At 38.4% G+C, this 19,412-nt stretch overlaps 4 protein-coding genes across 4 annotated transcripts; 1 reads left to right on the top strand and 3 right to left on the bottom strand.

Annotated features, from left to right (window-relative positions):
* Positions 1 to 342: 342 nt before the first annotated feature.
* LOC139294439 (polymeric immunoglobulin receptor-like) lies at positions 343 to 3,872 on the bottom strand. The gene is made up of 9 exons (XM_070916336.1): positions 3,812 to 3,872; positions 3,317 to 3,634; positions 2,813 to 3,109; positions 2,540 to 2,579; positions 2,339 to 2,436; positions 2,156 to 2,190; positions 1,734 to 1,790; positions 1,459 to 1,527; positions 343 to 867 (listed from the first exon to the last, which is right to left on the bottom strand). Exons 1-9 carry the CDS (start codon positions 3,855 to 3,857, stop codon positions 805 to 807), a joined length of 1,023 nt encoding a protein of 340 aa, XP_070772437.1. The 5' UTR covers positions 3,858 to 3,872; the 3' UTR covers positions 343 to 804.
* A 2,741-nt stretch (positions 3,873 to 6,613) lies between these two features.
* Positions 6,614 to 9,806, bottom strand: LOC139294669 (polymeric immunoglobulin receptor-like). Its single transcript, XM_070916593.1, has 9 exons — positions 9,768 to 9,806; positions 9,162 to 9,479; positions 8,654 to 8,953; positions 8,491 to 8,557; positions 7,970 to 8,067; positions 7,816 to 7,850; positions 7,384 to 7,440; positions 6,856 to 6,930; positions 6,614 to 6,726 (listed from the first exon to the last, which is right to left on the bottom strand). The coding sequence occupies exons 1-9, from the start codon at positions 9,796 to 9,798 to the stop codon at positions 6,682 to 6,684; spliced, it is 1,026 nt and encodes a 341-aa protein (XP_070772694.1). The 5' UTR covers positions 9,799 to 9,806; the 3' UTR covers positions 6,614 to 6,681.
* Positions 9,807 to 10,119: 313 nt separating this feature from the next.
* LOC139294581 (CMRF35-like molecule 1) lies at positions 10,120 to 14,156 on the bottom strand. Its single transcript, XM_070916498.1, has 9 exons — positions 14,153 to 14,156; positions 13,595 to 13,918; positions 13,163 to 13,492; positions 12,800 to 12,920; positions 12,293 to 12,387; positions 12,145 to 12,179; positions 10,733 to 10,810; positions 10,562 to 10,627; positions 10,120 to 10,436 (listed from the first exon to the last, which is right to left on the bottom strand). Exons 1-9 carry the CDS (start codon positions 14,154 to 14,156, stop codon positions 10,383 to 10,385), a joined length of 1,107 nt encoding a protein of 368 aa, XP_070772599.1. The 3' UTR covers positions 10,120 to 10,382.
* Positions 14,157 to 14,975: 819 nt separating this feature from the next.
* polh (polymerase (DNA directed), eta) lies at positions 14,976 to 19,346 on the top strand. Its single transcript, XM_070916115.1, has 10 exons — positions 14,976 to 15,112; positions 15,949 to 16,083; positions 16,168 to 16,400; positions 16,548 to 16,726; positions 16,841 to 16,944; positions 17,063 to 17,182; positions 17,275 to 17,398; positions 17,647 to 17,712; positions 17,861 to 18,033; positions 18,113 to 19,346. The coding sequence occupies exons 1-10, from the start codon at positions 14,976 to 14,978 to the stop codon at positions 19,071 to 19,073; spliced, it is 2,232 nt and encodes a 743-aa protein (XP_070772216.1). The 3' UTR covers positions 19,074 to 19,346.
* The last annotated feature ends 66 nt before the right edge of the window (positions 19,347 to 19,412 follow it).

Raw genomic sequence — 19,412 nt, 5'->3', positions numbered from 1 at the left:
TAAAGAGAAATAAAAACACTTTTATTTTTCTTTATTTTTCTGAGGCTGTCATAATTCATGCATGAAAGGGTTAAGCACATATTGAACCTAAAATGAAGCAGTGGCCGCTATTCATTTAATGTGAATGTCATCATTTCTGTATTAAACCTATAAGCGTGTGGCAAACAACATACGCAACATAGACAAAAAGAAAGAGATATGGAAACTGAAAAAATAACATCAGGAAAGTATCATTTCAGCCAGAAGAGATGAATATGTTAAACGAGGAGAGGGAGAGGAGGACAATTATGACAAAAACAAGAAGATTAATGAATTAATTTGTGTTGGTTTCATTTTATTTTCTTATTTTGCAATTTAAACATCATTCATTTTACATCAGACATCACTTAACACAGAACATCAGTGTTCAGGTATAAACTAATAAATGAACATTAACAATAAAAACTTAAATAAAACATGTACTTTTTGGTTCCTGCTGCAGGTTCTGGAGCTTCTAAAAATGCACTCAGTCTCTTACAAGTGGGTAGGAGGCACTCGTTAATCTACGATCATTTGTAAGAGTGAAGAAGGCTTTTGTGAAACACCTGTTAGTCTTGAGAAAGTGCGTACGATGGATTTTATCTTAGGATCATCTTAGCTTTAACATGCTTTTGTGAAACAAGGCCCAGATCGGTACTTCTTTGAAATGTTTTGCAGCTATGCAGAGGAGGATCAGAAAATAGAGAGATGGTGTAAAACCTCAAAATGAAAAGTAAGAATTTACAGAAAAAACAAACAATACAGGCAATAAGATAGGAGTAACATTTACAGGTTTTGATGGTGCTGAGCCAACCTGCTGTACGTTACATCCTCTGCTTTTGCTTCAACCTGTTAGAGCACAGAAGAAAAAAATGACAATTAGGAAGAAAGATCAAAAAGAAACCAGACTAAGAGTCTACAGCCATATTAGCAGCTCTGTGAGGCTGTACTTAGGCACAGTGGTGCTCCAAGCTAAATGGTAACTTTAGCATGCTAACATGTCCACCATGACAATGCTAACATACTGATGTGTAGCAGTTATGTTTACCATGTTCACCATCTTAGTTTAGCGTGTTAACATCATAACATTCCCTAATTAGCACTAAACACAAAGCAAATCTGAGGTTGATGGGAATGTCATTCGCTTTGCAGGTATTTGGTCATAAACAACAAATTAAAAATTTGACCTAATGGTGGTGCTAGATGACAAGTTAAGGGATCACCAAAGTTGTTTGGGTACATCCTCTGGACACCAGGAATGTCTGTATCAAATTTTAGAATCATCCATTCAAGAGCTGTTGTGAAAATTCAGACTGGACCAAAAAGAATGACTTTGCCATCCATATAGCCACGCTGCTAACGTGGCTAAAACATTGTGCGACAAATCGCTATGTATGTAAGGAACAGTGTGAGGCTGGGTTTGGATCTCTTAAAATTTACCCTTTGTACATTTTGTTGTTCTACAATAACCACAGAGCTGTAGATCACGTCAATATCAGCATCTGACCTCTGGATAAGAAAGAAAGAGGAAAAGAGGAATTACCATAAGAACTAAAACTTTGTTCTATACAATTTTTGTGATCATATGGTTTAATTGAGTTCCGGTAGTAGGGGCCAAATGAAAATATTAATAACTCTGAGGAGGGTCTTGCTTTAACAAAAAAAAAGAAAGAAACATAAGGTTCAGCCCCACTAATTTTCACACAGTCCCATACCTGGCGTGGAGTTTTTCTCTTTTTCTTAACAGTACTGTATGTTACTTCCTCTTCAGCCTATGTTGAAGGAGCAAACCAAATGTCAGAGGACAGGAAATGAATGGCAAGTATGACCCAATAACAATAATTGATTCATTCATCAAACCTACTACCATATTTGTGATCACCTATGTGCTGAATTAAGTTTCTATCTATTAATGCTTACTGTACTCTCCTATTAAAAAATACACAAAGATGATATTAATGATCAAAATGTATTTTATGTAACTATTAGATATTAATCTGCAGTGATACACTGTAGTCCTGCAGCTGCAAAGGGACAGTACAGTATAGTAACAGAGGTCTTTAGGTCATTTAGTCAAATGGCCATGATAGCATGTGTTTGTAAAAATTGTATTAGGAAATGAATGAGTGTATCTTACCAGTGCTGTGGCTGATGATTCTGCTTTGGTTTTCTCTAAAAGTGAAACAAGGAAAACAAAATGTTCTGACCCTCAATGTTCAATGACAATAATGTGCAATATAGTCTACATTTAAAGTAAAATGTATTTAATAAGTTTAATAAACTGTTTTGGGATGAATTGGATTTATCAAAGTTTACTTACTGTGTCTTTTCAACATAAACCACATGACCAAGGTCACAATTACAAAGAAGATCAACACACTCAAAGGGATGATGAGGTACTTTAGGTCAACTGGAACACTGCAGCATACAATTAAAGCACACAATGCAAATTAATCAAAATAAACAGACTTGTTTAAACAGTCCAACAATGTAGTGACATGCAAATGCAACGGCTTCTGACCTGAGCCGTTGACTCTGAACTGTGGTTGGTGTTTGGTCCGCTAAACAGAGGAGAGATTCAAAGACTCAGGAGTGGACATGATGGCTAAAAGGCTTGTTCCTGTAATTCTGAATATAATCCAAAACTGCACAATGAGTACAAGAGTGATTTGACAATAATGAATTCTAGTATCTTGTTCATATAAAATCAAAATATTTACAAATGACTGTACTTGACAAAAATTTATAATATTCAATTTTATATTTAGAATGTGTAATTACTTATAGTGCTTACTAGGGGTGTGTTTCTCAACAGTTACATGCACCGGCATCTGTAAGTCTCCTGTGGCACACCAATACCAGCCACTGCTCTCTGTCCTCAGTCCACTCATAGTCACAGTGAAAACATTAGGGACACTTGTATTGATGGTCACTCGTGTTCCATCTATTAATCCCAATGGCCTCCTCACACAGGAGCTGCCCAGCCTGCACCACCTCACTTCTCCAGAGTTACTATATTGACAACTGATCGTTATGTTTTGTCCAATGAATCCTGTAATCTCCTGATGATCCACATAGAGTCTGGGAGTACCTTAAGAGAAGAAAAATAGTGTTCAATAGAAAACGTGGATAACCTTTTGTACATGCTGGTGATGTTGATGAGATATATACAGTAGTTACAAGTGGTACTTTCCCCAACCTTTACATTTAGTCCTCCTAGATCCTCCTCAGTGTTTTTCCTCCAAATTGTTACACAAAGGGTTTGAAATGTACATAAAGATGCTTTAAGGGCTCTTACCTTCAGTGACTGACAGGAGAAAATACTCTCTGACATCTGGCCCTCTATCAATCTCCACAGCACACCAGTAATCAGTGTCCTTATCTGTCAGATCCTTTATAGTCACAGTGAAGATTCTTTGGTTTTTGTCATCAGAGATTGAAAACTTTCCCGAACTTGGTTGGTTTGTTTTAGCTGCATATGAGCAGGAAGACCAATAATATCCTTCACACAAGAATTTGACATGGTTTATGTATTGTGAGTCATAGAGACATGGGATAGTGATTGAATCTCCAGCCTTCACTGACACTTCGCTGACTGTAGTTATGCTGTGAATTCCTACGATGAGAACAAATACAGCATTTTAATGGTTATATTCACTAACAAACACTGCCTTTAGATGTTCATATTAGCTGTTGTTTCACATATTATGTCATTATTGGCTTCAAAATCTATTGTCTATCATTATCTAAGTTATAAAGATAAGACATAGTTATAAAAAATACTGTGACTGACCTGTGAGTCCAGTGAGGATGAGAAGAAAGCTGAGGTGAAAAGCCATGTTGGTGAGTGAGCAGACAAAATCAACCAGGGCACTGCAAGACTGATCTCTACTTCCTAATTTTCCTAAATATACAAATGCAACAGTTAAAGTCTTCCTCCTACTGTAAGGAAGTTGTGTTACATTGGTTAGTTCGATGGTGTATATAAGTATCTATGTACATAGCTAGGGTGTACTTTCAAAATATGCTTATTGTTTCCTGCTATGGTTTCAGATCTCCTTTTGGGAATTATAATTAGATAGACATCTGCTGGAGAACACATAGTTCACATAGAAATACAGGACGGTGATGAAGCATCTCGTCTGAATTATGTCTGTTGACAAATCACAGGAAACTGTATGTCCATTGGTCCCAATGGGTCATCTGTATTTTGAGGAGCAGTAAGCCTAAAGAAATGAGAGAGTCACAACCATTTCACGTATTTATATGATAGTTTTGCTTCGAATGTCTGAATAACCTCCCTATGCGAGACACCATGCTCACCGGGACCCTTACAAGTACCGAACTGACACATCACCCTATTTGTACTTTGTACACACAGTAGCAGGTGAAATGAGATCATGGACATTATTTCTGAAACAGCTTCTCAAGATTGACTGTTGAGAACAACTGAGCGATCCCTCAAACACAGGTTGTGTAATTAGTAGTTACACAACCTATGTTTGAGGAGCCACAGACGAGACACATACTAAGTTTAAGGATTGAAATATGTTGCTCATAGAAATACTCTATATGCCTGAATGATATGCCATACTGATCATAGAAATCAGGATTATTCATTAATATGAGCTTTTGCCTAATAAATAATACAGTAAAACCAAGATACAGTTTGTCAATGGTGTTGTTAATCCTTGAAGAGGAAGGTAAAAACAGAACTCATCACATCATGTCCACATCACTTTGTTTTCTGACTCAATTTTACTGTAAATGCACTGGAAGTTATTGATAATTATCCTGCTCAATGAGGGAAAAATATCCACGCATAAGTATTTGAAAAACTTAACAACTAGGATATTAACTGGGACCCCTGTGGAAACTGAATTGAAATGGAATTTAGTGGAAAAAGTGCCCATTTGGTCCAGTTGATTCTATAACCAGAGAGGGAGCTACATTCTGCTATAGTGTTTAAAATATGAGAAAGTGAGACAGCTGCCTTATCAAAAAACAACAAAAGGTCTTCCACATAAAGAGTTATGGAGGGAGTGGTGTTCCTGAAAGTGACGTCTGCTTTGACGAAAGAAACAGGAAGGGGATGAAATTGCATCTGATACAATCTTTCTTCCTCTCAAGTAAGGCAGTTGCATTACACAAGTTGGCTAATGATGAAGTAAATATCGCATGCAGCCACATGGTATTTGGGCTATGTAATTAGTATTATTGATAAAAAAATAATTATCAGGTACAGTGGCAAAATATAAAAGATTTTGTTAACATTGGTATGTGGAGGGGGACAAGGGGTGAAAATGAACTAAGCTTCTCTGTTGATTTAGATAATCTTGGTTGAGCAAAAACCACTTCCTTCATTAAGTCAAAATGTTCTCACCCTTGCCCTGACTCAACATGTCTTGCAAAGATAAATTCCCCAAACCACATGTTTGTCTATTTTTTCATCTGGTTTACTTTTCTCCTGGGCTGCCACATGTTGATTATGAACAATGGTAGAGGTGAGCACTTCAGGGTCACTTTCTCAAAGTTTGTGAGCCTATAATGGCTAAATTTGAAACAAAGGCCTAATTCACAGCACACATTTTGACTTAAAAAACACAGGTGTTACTAATGACATTAACAATGGCTCCATTCTATTTAAGTGTCCCAGTAAGTCATGACAGTGTGACAATGAGGACCCGGACCCTGATACCAGGACCCTGAAACTGAAGCAGCTAAATGGAATTCCGCCATCATTACTTTTACAGTGGAAAAAGGCCTATTGCATAGATTTACATACAGACGGCAGCAACATGGCCCTACCAATGGCAAAGTGCTACTGAATTGTCCCTATAATTTTCTTTGAACTATCTCAAATGATCTTTCATCATTTTAACTCCAGAGTTAAACAATACAGTGCAGTGTTGCCAGGTTTGTGTGTTTTCTGCAAAAAGTGGGCTATTTGGATGGAGAATAAAAGATATATTCTGTGGAGATGCAAGTGAATCGCCTCTCACAGCATTGTAGCAAAACTGGTGACATGGAACTGACCAGCAATGTAAACAAAATGACAAAATTTGAAAATGTTTTCGCTGGATATAACTAAAAGCGGTCAGTTGATTTTATATTAAAATTTCAGGTGTGAGGTGCTAATTGGTGTTTATTGCTCAGACTTGCCATTTCAACATCAACCAACTTTTTCCGACACAAATGTAATAAAATGAGAACAAGAGTGAACCATTCCAGCAGATACCTCGCAATCAATGCACATGCATATCAACACACATCCAAGTCAAGGTTTATTTATACAGCTCATTTAAAACAACCACAGTTGACCAAAGTGCTGGACAGGAATAAAATACCAAATAAACGAATATAAAAGTAAATAACAAATAGAAATAAATGAAAATGATAAACATAATAAAAATAATAAAGAAATTGCGGCACAATAGAAAAATCTGTAACTATAAAATGATAATAAGCTTTTGATTTGTGAAGGAAGGTAATGTGCGATACATTGATATGTGGACACAGAAAATAAGGTCTTAATTAAGAAATTACTTTGTGAATTTAAGAGCTACAGACACTGTCTAAAATAAGAGTCCTCCACTAATAACCAAATAGATAAAAAGATAAACAGACAGACAAACAAGGGTAACATGCTAAACTGTGCTGGTGCTAAGCCAATGTGCTGTATGTAACATTCCCATCATTTGCTTCAACCTGGTGGAAAAAATGGGAAATTGGAAAAAATTACAGTAAGGAAGAACATTAGCAACATCTAATGAGACCAACAACAAAATGGTAAAAAATGTGACATTCAGCATGAGACGCAGTTCTCTTAATATTTACACTTTGTTCGCTTTTGGTCCTAAAGAAAACCACAGAATTATACACCACGTCCGCATCACCCGCAGTATATGAGCTCTGCATGAGGGAGGAGAGACAGATATGAAAGAGAGGATCACTTTCCACTTTTGATTAATTTCAAATTGTTTTATTTTGTTGCAATTGTGAATGGTGAAATAAGATATTATATTTGAGCATACCTATGTGTTCTTTAGTGTACAATAGGTTGTGCAACTTTTGGTTTTAGTAGGTTACCCGGCCTGACATTCAATGACAAACATTTTGTCTTTTACTCTCAAGTACTTGGATCATAAAAATGCTCTACTGAATTCTAATAGCGATTTCCGTTTTCTCTTAAAAACAAAAGTCCTCGGGGACAAAACTGCATATTCATATGTATTTTATCTAATAGAAATAAATATAGTTAATGGTACAACCATGCAGCCTATCAGATTCTGAAATTATAGGAGACTAGATTCCGTGAAGATTGTACACTTTATTTTCCTTGATATCTCTGCAGTTAAGGATTACCTGGCTTGACGTTTGTCTCAAGTTGTCAGTATTACAGTATGTTACGTCCTCTTCAGCCTGTGGTGAAGGAGCAAACCAAATGTCAGGGGACTGAAAATGAAGCCATTCACTTTTCACAAGTTTTGCCTTTTTGTTAGTTTCAACGTAATTTAATTTACAATAGAACAATATTGGCTCACATCATTACAACGCTTGTCCAAGTAGTCAGATGAGCAATTCTTACATATTGCTTTTTAAGGTGAAAAGAAAAATCATGATACGAAGAATTACCATTACTGGAACTGGAAGAATCACATACCTGCTCATTCAAGTCTCTCTCTGATAATAGGTACTGTAATCTCTATTTTATCTCATAGATATATTAGTGACGGTATATTCTCTGAAAATTGTAGCTCCTTATAGCCTTCTGGGAAATTAATAAGCATAGTTTACCGCTGTCGTGGCTGATGCTGCTGCTTTGGTCTGCTCTAAACATAAAACAGTAAAAACTCCTGTTACTCTCAATGCACAGTGGTCCATATAAAAAAAATAACTATTTAAGAATTTAACAAATTTGGTATGAATTGGAAGTTCAGTATAGACTTACTGTGCTTTTTCAACATGAACCAGATGAACAAGATCACAATTACAGTGACGATCAACAGGTTCAAAGAGATGATGAGGTTCTTTAGGTCAAGTGAAGCACTGCAGCATAAATAAATAAATAGATAAAAGCACACACTGCAAAGTAATTAAGATAAACAGAATGCTCTTGTTCAAACAATGCTACAGTACAATTCTTTATTTCTATTCATCCTTTTTACATGCTACAACTCTACCCCATTTTATAGTCTTATACCTTAGTTAATACCAATCAGTCTTATTTATCATATAATACATAAAAATAAGTAGATATTCCTTTACAGCTTTTGTTTTATTTGACCATAAAATGGCCACAGTTCTCTGTATATTGTATGTTAATACAGTTTTGTGATTGTTTATTATTGTTTTTTGCTTTATGATGTAATGTTTACTTGTGTGGACCCTGGGAAGAGTAGTTGCTACCTTGGTAGTGGCTAATGAGGATCCAAATAAATAAATAAATAAATAAATACAAAGCCTTCTGACCTGGGCTCATCAGGGGTGTTAGGAGTGGGTGATGAGGTGGTTGAAGGTCTTGTTGTTGCAAGAGTGGCTATAATCCAAAACAAGACAATTATAAGTAGAGTAAAATGATTAAAAAATATATTCATAATTTACAATTTTATATTTAGAATGGTATAGTGCTTACTAGTGGTGGGTTGCTCATTAACAGTTACATGCACCGGCATCTGTAAGTCTCCTGTGGCACACCAATACCAGCCGCTGCTCTCTGTCCTCAGTCCACTCATAGTCACAGTGAAAACATTAGGAACACTTGTATTGATGGTCACCTGTGTTCCATCTATTGATCCAAGTGGCCTCCTCACACAGGAGCTGCCCAGCCTGCACCACCTCACTTCTCCAGAGTTACTATATTGACAACTGATCATTATGTTTTGTCCAATGAATCCTGTAATCTCCTGATGATCCACATAGAGTCTGGGAGTACCTTAAGAGAAGACAAATAGTGTTCAATAGAAAACGTGGATAGCCTTTTGTACATGCTGGTGATGTTGATGAGATATATACAGTAGTTACAACTGGTACTTTCCCCCAACCTTTACATTTAGTCCTCCTAGATCCTCCTCAGTGTTTTTCCTCCAAATTGTTACACAAAGGGCTTGAAATGTACATAAAGATGCTTTAAGGGCTCTTACCTTCAGTGACTGACAGGAGAAAATACTCTCTGACATCTGGCCCTTTATCAATCTCCACAGCACACCAGTAATCAGTGTCCTTATCTGTCAGATCCTTTATAGTCACAGTGAAGATTCTTTGGTTTTTGTCATCAGAGATTGAAAACTTTCCCGAACTTGGTTGGTTTGTTTTAGCTGCATATGAGCAGGAAGACCAATTAGGTCCTTTACACAAGAATTTCACATGGTTTATGTATTGTGAGTCATAGAGACATGGGATAATGATTGAATCTCCAGCCTTCACTGACACTTCGCTGACTGTAGTTATGCTGTGAATTCCTGCAAGAAGAACAAATATAGAATTTTACTACATATATAGCTCACAGTATTCTTTCATATTACCTACCCACTGAAAATGATTGTTTACTGTTGTTCTAAATTATACATAATTGACTCCAAATTACATATAATTTGAAGACAAACTGGTGTATTACCCATCTGACTGATATTTAGAGAACACGTCACAGAATTGTGTATTTGATGCTATACCATCATCATCATGAAACATAAGCAGCTCAAGCATAAGAATAAAAAAAGTTTACACATAAAATGACCCCTGTGACTGACCTGTGAGTCCGGTGAGGATTACAAGAATCATGAGATGAACAGCCATGTCACACAGAGAGCATAGTCAGACCAGACCAGACAGTCATGACCAATGCACTGACAGACACATACTACTTCCAGTTTTTCTAAATATGCAATAGTATCTGAAATCTCTCTTCCTCCTCCTTTTAAGGTAGTTACCTTGATTTGGGTTTGATGACAAAGCACATTTCACATTTTGCTTTGAGTATGTGAGTCGAAACCTAAATTACTTTTTACATGAATGAAAAACATAAATAAAATGCTTGAGGTAAAAATAATAGCTATGAAGATATATGATGAATATTTTAAAAATTTCAGTTTTTATTTGCACAATATCAAAACACAAATCTGTCACATTGTTTACGAAAAGAAGCAGAATTATTTTCATTTCTTTCATGCAGTAATACAAAACAATAATACAATAAATGGATCATGATAGTCATAGATAGTCAATGGAAAGATGTCAACTCAGTGGTTGGAGGAGCTGCACCAAGAGATGATGGCATGAGTTCAATCATTTTAGTCACAAAGCCACTTCACTGCTTTTGGTCCATATTGAAACTGATGCCCATCTTTTCAGCTATTTAGCACTTATTATATTTTAGAGTGCAGTGTGCTGCAGATCACGCTTCCCTCTGCTGGTTCAGTCTAATGAGAGAAAACAAGCACAGAGAAGAGAATGCTGAATAATTATGACAACAATACCAATCCCAGTTATTAACAAATAGTTGATGTATTGAGATGCCTGTATGAGTGTAAAATTAATCACATACCATTTGTGGCACAATATCCTTCATTACAATGGTACTGTACGTCACACTCTCTTCGGGTACATGGCTCTGCAGGATGAGATCCGCAGTCAAAGTAATACAATTTCAGGGGAAAGACAACACTCTCTCTTTTGTACTGTGTTCAATTACATTTGATTTTCTTGTCTGGTTTACCTTCTTCTGGGCTGCTACATGTTGATCATGAACAATGGTAGCATAGAGAACATCAGGATTGCTTCCAGTTTGTGAGCCCTATAGTAGATGAATCGGACATTTGATATTTATGTCATCATATTTTACGTTATGTTACAATTATTTACTTCCTTCTGTCTAAGTGCACAATTGTTTGGTTAATGTAATAATAAAATTGGACTAGTTGCTTTGCATTTCAGAGGTTTGCCGTTATGGAGTGTATGTGTCATGCTGAATACTGATTATCTCCGGCAGGACTGCCATTAACCCCTTCCAAAGTCAGTTAAATGTAAGTAAACCTCTTTATATTTACATGATCTGGAGTTTTATGTGAGGAGCATTTGTATACAGTATGTCATTTCCTGTTGTTTTTCACAGGTCTATTTTTACCCTACTTTACAGCACTTTAGTGGTAGATAGTTTTTGACAGTGCTGTTTAGAGCACACTGCTTTTCTAGTCTTTGCGGCACTGGTTTAGCGGCTCAAGAAACTCACAGACCAATTGCATACGAGTTACGCCAGCCCATGTGACGCTACTCAGCCAATCAAATGTGTGCATTCCAGGCAATAAACATTGCGACTCTGAATACAGACAGACGGGAGGTGAGAGGCGAGTGACAGATGATAAGACCAGTGAACGACACAGGGAGAGAAGACGGAGAGACGAGCGAGCGGGAGGGAGAGAAGACGCATTATTTATTGTGAAATTGGTTGAGACTGTGAAGTCAAGATTTGAAACAGTTAACAAAGAAAAAGGGAAACTCAAGCTGCTGCTACACTTTATTTTGTTTTTCTAAAATTAAGCACTTTATTTTAAGTTGCACAATTTTTCTAAAGCTATTTTATTTATTTTCTCTATTTTATTTTTAAATGCAGCCCTTTTACTTAATGAGAGAAGAACATTATACATATCTACAGTATTATATATCTGTAGAGTTCAATGTTAAGTGACAATAAATATTGTCAGAATGTTTTTGAATTGTACTTTCTTTATTTGATTCGACAGTCAGTTGTTGATCGCATGCAGACATTGATACAACTACTAGGCTACTTCAATATATATCACACTAAATTACAAGGCAAGTTAGACATTATGATGTTCCGGACCTTTGCTTGAGGACATTTTCTCTAACTGGACCTCTTCGAACTTTAGTTGAATACCCCTGCTCTAGTGGCACAGAATCTGATGGCTCACAGATTTTGGAGTACAGTTGTGCAGTTAGTCAGAGCGTTCTCATGTTACTTAAATGCTGTTTACTTCATGTGTCAGTCCAAATTTGGACATACTGTAAAAATTTTTGTTATTTACCAAGCAAAGAGGAGATGTGCCAGTGATGAAGATGACCATATGTTTATTACCAAACATAAAAAGGAAATACATGGCTATAACTTACCGCAGTGATGTCAGGTCCCTCAGGTTTGGTCTTATCTAAAAGACGATCATTTTTGAAGAAGATATCTTAAAATAACAGATTTTTTAAAAGATTTTTTATTACTATTCATATACTGAATCTGTATTAGCAGAGTTTACCGCAGACTTACTACGTCTTATCATCCTCCATCCAAAAAAGGCAGCAACAACAACCAACAGGTGTAAGACTGTAAGGGTGGTGATGAGAATTGTCATCTTAGCGGAACTAGAAGATAAATGCAGATAAATTGAAAGTAAAAATAAAGTAAATAATTTTTAATTTTTAGTTTTCTGTAATTGAATTATGCACACATTCTTCTTTTCTAGGTTTAATTTATGACATGGAAAACCATTAAATGCAGCCACATTTCACCTATGAGTTTGGCTAAAAGAAAATGATGTGCTTTACTATATATGCAAAAAAACAATCAGCGCTTACGAATGAATGTAAAAAAAAAGAACTTCCATGCTCAATATGTGCTTTTGTGTTTTGAAGAGATTGTACAGTATACAGTATATCAGTTGTGCTGTATTAGGAAACACAAAGGATGGAAAGGGGATGATATGCAGGAAAAGTTGAACATCAGATTTGAACCCAGTTAAGCTGCTCAAAGTGAACTACAGTAAGGAGCACAGACCTGTGTTCATCTTGCAGGCTCTCTCCGCCTGCCCCGTTTAAGGTGGAGTTTGTGGGCTGAGCTGTATGTGGCTCTGTACTGGTAAACAAGGAGGAATGCTGCGTAGCGGTTGGAAGAGTCCCTGTAAAGTAAATAAATAAATGTGAAAAGTAATGTTAATCCACATAGTAGATGATATAATAGTATTTTTTATTCAATATATTGTCGGTTCTTATACTATAACTATGAATATATCCTATGCTGCAAGATTAACATGCATTATTTCAGGGTTTTATTTGTGTTACCTTTGTTGTGTCCACTTACTGGCTTCATTTTTACAATAGGTCGATCATTTCTGAAGATAGAAAATGGTTAGTATCTTACTTGATGTACCGGGGCTCATTGTAGTTGTGGTAGTTGAGGTTGATTCATTAACAGTTATATGCACTGGCATCTGTAAGTCTCCGGTGGCACACCAATACCAGCCGCTACTCTCTGTCCTCAGTTCACTCATAGTCACATTGAAAACATTGGGGACACTTGCATTGATGGTCACTGTTGTTCCCTCTATTGATCCAGTCTGGCCTGTCACACAGGTGCTGCCCAGCCTGCACCAGTTTGTTACCTTTGTATATTTATGGTGGCACATGACAGTCACACTTCCTCCTTCAAATGCTGTGATTTCCTGTTGTTCCACGTACAGACTTGGCACACCTTGAAAAAAGCACAAGACAAAATGAAGCATCCAATTTCTAAGACATGAAATAGTTCACAGAGAACATTTCAGAGGTGTTTAAAACATTTAAAGGATTTTACCTGTGGCGACTGACAGCTGAAAACGATGCTTGACATCCCCCTGATTTTTAAGCTCCACAGCACACCAGTAATGAGTATCCTTATCCGGCAGATTATTAATAGTAACAGTGAAGATTCTTTGGTTTGTGGCATCAGAGATTGAAAACGTTCCTGAATTATCTGGCTTGTCTGTTTTAACTGCATATGAGCAGGAGACCCAAAAATATCCTTCACATAAGTATTTCACATGGTTCCTATAGAGAGGCTCATAGAGACATGGGATAGAGATGGAGCCCCCAGCCTTGACTGAGACTTTACTCACTGTAAAATATTCACTGTGAATTCCTGAAAAAACAACAGTAGGTACTTATGTTATGGTGGTGCTTTGAAATGCATTGCATATGTCAGTATCAGTTACAGGTTACCCAGTGACATAGCCATAAAACACAATTTTAATGACTAACTGTAAGTCTCAAATTGTTACTCAACAGCAATATATCAGTACCAACAATATTCTTTAAATTGTAACCCTAACTATCCTTTATGCATAGTGTTCTTATTAAGGCTTAGCTGACTTACCCATGAGTCCAGTGAGTATTAGGTGAAGGATATATGGAAAAGTCATGCCTGCATCAATGCTGCCAGTGAATGAGCACTTTCACTGTCACAGTGGGTAATTCTAACTGAGTCGCTTCCTCATTTCTAACACTGTCCTCTCAGTCCTGCTGTAAATCTACTGGTCACAGTTTTATGGCTTTAAAACAATGTTTATTTTGCAAGACTATCAACATTACATTTCATAAATAGTTGAGAGAGTTTAGCGTTAGAAATGTTAGCGTTAGAGTTAGCCAGACATGCTAACATTTGCAGCTTACGTTAGAGCAAATTCACACTCTTATTAATCCATTCCTTACTTTTTGTGCTTTTGTTTTTTGAATAGCTAAAAAAATGCACATCCTCCAAACTCTTTGTGTACCAGCTATGGCTCTGACTAGAGCCCCATGCACACCTCTTCAGCATGTTGACAAGTTTGAAGCTGCTGTTGCTTGCTATGATGGAGCAATTGCTGTTTAGGGGAGGGGTTAAGCAAAAGGGACCTAGAGCTCATATTTGCCACGGGGCCCCTAATAAGAACAGCAAGCCATGTACAGTTCCTATAGTTAAGATGCGAAAACGACCTCACCACTATGGCCGACTGCGGCTGTTGTCTTCGTCGACTTTTGATGACGTTTTTACGTAACTTTAGTTGGCTGCACGAAATACAAAGCGACAGCAATAGCAGCATATTTCGGCGCCCAGTTAAACTCTAGTGAACATCCCTAGCTGGCGAGAGCTGTGAAAACAGCACCACCAACCAGTGGGTGTATATTTCATCCTCGCTGACTGACTCACCTCCTCAGTGATGGACTACGGGAAGGAGAGAGTGGTGGCGTTAGTAGACATGGACTGCTTTTACGTCCAGGTGGAACAGAGACTCAATCCAGCTCTGAGGAACAGTCCCTGTGTGGTGGCCCAGTACAAGACGTGGAAAGGAGGCGGGTGAGTTTCCGGGGAGACTGTCCCACTAAGCACGATTGTTATGCCAGCCTTAGTAAAATAACTACCTAAGTCAGGCGATAGCACAAAGTGAAGCAGAAAGCTGTTCCCGCTTTTACTCAGTGCTGTTATGCACTAAGATTAGTTTATTCTGCTTCTTGAGAGAACAGTGCAGTTAAGTCAAATGAAAACAAACCTCTTTCTCTCAAAACTCAGTTCAATGAGACGTTACTGTTACGATCATGGCGACTTTAGATTGCCAAAGCACCCTGAATGTATTGAAATGTAGTAGGAGCATAACTGATAGAATGCAGAGTATTATCAGACAAATGAATCAATAATAATAAGCAATATCAGATAATAAACTAAGCAGCAGAATGAGATAAATGGCAGGACAGGAAGTGACTGACCAGACTATACTCTAGCGTGAAAGTTCATTCTTGAACTTAGAAATAGTTCTTTAAAATAGGTCCACTTTCTAGATTTTACACACGTTTCAATTATCTCAAAAACTTCCTCAGCAGATGGAGTTTGCTCAGTTGTTATCATGTGACCTGAAGTATGGAACTGAGGGGGGATCATAACCCCTTTCTCACTCTCACTTCAAGGATGGTCTCTGGTGTTGGATGTAAATGGCCTCCTTGATCTTTCTCCAGCTGTTCACTGACATCTGTTCAATAACTTTGACTGTTCAGTTGATTGGACCATTTAAATTGCAGTCTCTGTGTTAGCAACTCACCTGACTTCATCCTCCACAGATACTTACTGTTAACATGTTTTCACAGTTTGTAAACATGACCGAACAACGCGGTTCTCAACTAAATATCATCCTCTGTTAGTATCATAGCTGTGAGCTACGAGGCCAGGGCCCATGGTGTCACCAGGAACATGTGGGTGGACGATGCGAAGAAACTGTGCCCAGATCTCCAGGTGGCACGAGTGCGCGAGTCTCATGGCAAGGCAGACCTGACATAGTAAGTGCTGGAGATGTACTGTATAACCTCTACACCTATTCACAGCTCCTGGGATTGTGCTATAACATACTCACCCCTGTGTAGTTACAGAGAGGCAAGTGTGGAGGTGATTGAGGTGATGTCTCGCTTTGCTGTGATTGAGAGAGCCAGCATTGATGAGGCCTACATGGATCTGACTGCCGCGATCCAGCAGCGGCTGAAAAACATAACTGACAAACAAATTGACCCTCACCTGTTGAAGACAACCTACATCCAGGGTTACCCACAAATTTCACCTGAGCAGGAGGCATCTGCAGAGGACGCTGCCTTGGATAAAGGTAAGCTGTAACCAAACTTTGACCAATCGATTGCTCAACTAATTGTTTCAGCAGTGGACACCGGAAGCTGGTGTTGAAACGTGACACTTAACAAAACCACAAAAACTCTGGCATGTATCCTCCTAACAGCGTCATGTTTGTCCCCAGAGGAGCAGAGGTCCAGAGGTCTCCAGCAGTGGCTGGCATCCTTACTTGTCCCTCCATTAGGGGCGCAGAGCTCTGCAGAACTGCAGCTAACTTTGGGGGCAATCATTGTCGAGGAAATGAGGGCAGCCGTGGAGAAACACACAGGTTTCCGCTGTTCAGCAGGGATATCGCACAATAAGGTAGGAAAACTGTCATCGGTTTATTTAATTCCTATAAATATAATGCTGGCACGATACTTTAAAGAGCAGTAATGAGCTTTTCTATGGTCACAGTTTACTGTCTGTTTTTTCCAGGTATTGGCCAAACTAGCCTGTGGTCTAAACAAACCTAATCGACAGACTGTTCTGCCTTTGGACTCTGTCACTGAACTTTTCAACTCTCTACCCATCAGCAAGATGTGAGTTCTACTCTGCCATAAAGAATTTACTCATCACAAATTACACTCATATTGTGGAAGTGTAAAAACAGAAGCTGACCAACAATACACTCATGTATTGCTTATTTCACCTGTGCAGCCGTAACTTGGGGGGTAAGCTGGGTGCCTCCATCACAGAAACTCTGGGAATAGAGAACATGGGAGATCTGACTCGCTTCTCTCAGGCCCAACTGGGACAGCACTTTGGAGAAAAGACAGGGTAAGACAAAACACATATTCATTTAAAAGTCATAAGATGACTGGTGGACTCTCATTTATACTTGATTACCTCTGACCCTCTCTGCTTTGCAGCCAGTGGCTGTATGACTTGTGTCGGGGGATTGAGTTTGAAGCAGTGAAACCCAGACAGCTTCCTAAGTCCATCGGCTGCAGTAAGAACTTCCCCGGGAAGACATCGCTGGCTACAAAAGAACAGGTACAGGCCATCATCTCTGTTTCTCCGGTGTTACACCAGGGTAAGAATAAAGGTAAAGAATAACTCAATCTGTCTTTTATTTTTAGTCTGATATTGACTGAAAGTGATGAAACTTTGAGAGAATGTAGCTGATCCATCTAGGTGTATAAGGAATATTTTTAACAAATATGTTATCTTTTACATAATTTCCTTTTCATTTATGATTTGCAGGATTGTCTTCATATTGATTATTAATAACCTCTGTGTAGGTACAGTATTGGCTTCATCAACTGGCCCTTGAGCTGGAGGAGAGACTGACCAAGGACAGAGAAGTGGTGAGAGAAAGCTATGTGTGGTTGAGTAATTTGTTTCTTTTCCATTATTACAGCAGTATTACTCATTTCCTCCACTGAGTTCCACATTGATGTTATATACAGTAATTTGCTTTTACATCATGTGCCTGTCATTTCTCCCACCTTGCAGAATGGTCGCGTGGCTAAGTTGTTGACAGTTGGTGTACGTCAGCTTGGGGATAAGAGGCCGAGCAGCTTCTCTCGCTGTTGTGCTTTAGTGCGCTACGAAGCGACCAAACTATCCAGTGACAGCTTTGCCATTATCAAGAGTCTCAACACAGCAGGAAACCACCAGGCAGCATGGTAATGACAATATAATAACACTTAATATTTAAAGTCTAATATGTAAATATTTACACTCTGTCTTGCATCACGTCCCCAGGACTCCACCCCTCACCCTGCTCCACCTCTCAGCTAGCAAATTCAGTGATGCTCCATCAGCAGGGGGGATTGTTGGCTTTCTTTCCAGTGATGTCTCTTCAACCCAGAGTCTTTTCTCCACCACTCAATCCTCCACCCAGCCACCCTCTGAACTGAAAAATGACTCCTCGTGCAAACAGCCTGGCACCATCCAGTCCTTCTTTCAAAAGGCAGCTGAGAAACAAAGACCAGTTACAAAAGATGTAGACGAGGAGGATGACGATATAGGCTCCACAGGAATTCTCCCATCTTCCAACTCTCACAAAACCTCTGCTACTGATAGTCAGCTGGCGACAGATACCAATTGCCTGGTTTCTTCCATTACACTTTTAACTTCTCACTCTAAAAATGGTTCAGCCAGCCCCCGTTCTGGCATTTTCTCTTTCTTCCACAAGAAGACTCTTGGAAGAAGCTTACAGGCCTCAGCCTCATCATTGAACAAGCCTGAAACAGGACATAGGCCCGAGCCTGTCAATGAAGAAGACTCTATTGCTGCTGTGTCAGGCCTACAGGCAAAACATAGTACAGAGTTTACATCTCACCAGTCGCCATGTGAAAAGTTAAAGGACGAACTGGACATTGATCCAGAGGTAAATCGCCATCCTCCCAGTGTGGCCAGAGAAGACCTGTTAAACTGTGAACGTTGTGGCCTCGAGGTGTTGGTCTGGGAAATGCCTGAACACAATGACTATCACTTTGCTCTGGACCTCCAGAATTCACTCTCTTCATCAACAGGTTCAGCAAACATCTCTTCCTCTTCCTCCACCGTCTCTTCAACTCCTCTCAGAGTAGGAGCGGCAGGCATAGCCCAGGCCTCCCGGGGAAAGACGAAAACCAGAGGCCAGCCAGGACCACAACCAAAAAGGCATCGCTCCCAAGGTGGAAGTACAGGAACTCTGGATTCTTTTTTCAAGAGAAACTGAAGATGTGCTGTAGAACTGAATTTTTAAATTAAATAAAATGTCCCAAAGATCAATGTTATTGTGCTTTATATTATGAGAATGTGTACAAATTATTGTTAATTTGTGTAATTTCTTTGTTTCACTTTTTATTATAAAGGGCAAGGCAATACTTTTAAGCAATAGTTTTGTAAACCAGAGGGTATCAAAGATTTTGTAATATTGTACATTGTGTTGCAGTACCCTGACGTGCCAGCAGATGCCACTAATCTGTCGAATAAAGATCAGGAATCCTCACTTGAGTGTCAATATGAAGTTTTCTTGTGAAGAGATACAGAAAATGTTTGTCTTTTGTAAGACAAG

The sequence above is a fragment of the Enoplosus armatus genome, chromosome 12, assembly GCF_043641665.1.
Source record: "Enoplosus armatus isolate fEnoArm2 chromosome 12, fEnoArm2.hap1, whole genome shotgun sequence".
NCBI classification, from domain to species: domain Eukaryota; kingdom Metazoa; phylum Chordata; class Actinopteri; order Centrarchiformes; family Enoplosidae; genus Enoplosus; species Enoplosus armatus.
This window is presented reverse-complemented; position numbering and strand designations above follow the sequence as displayed.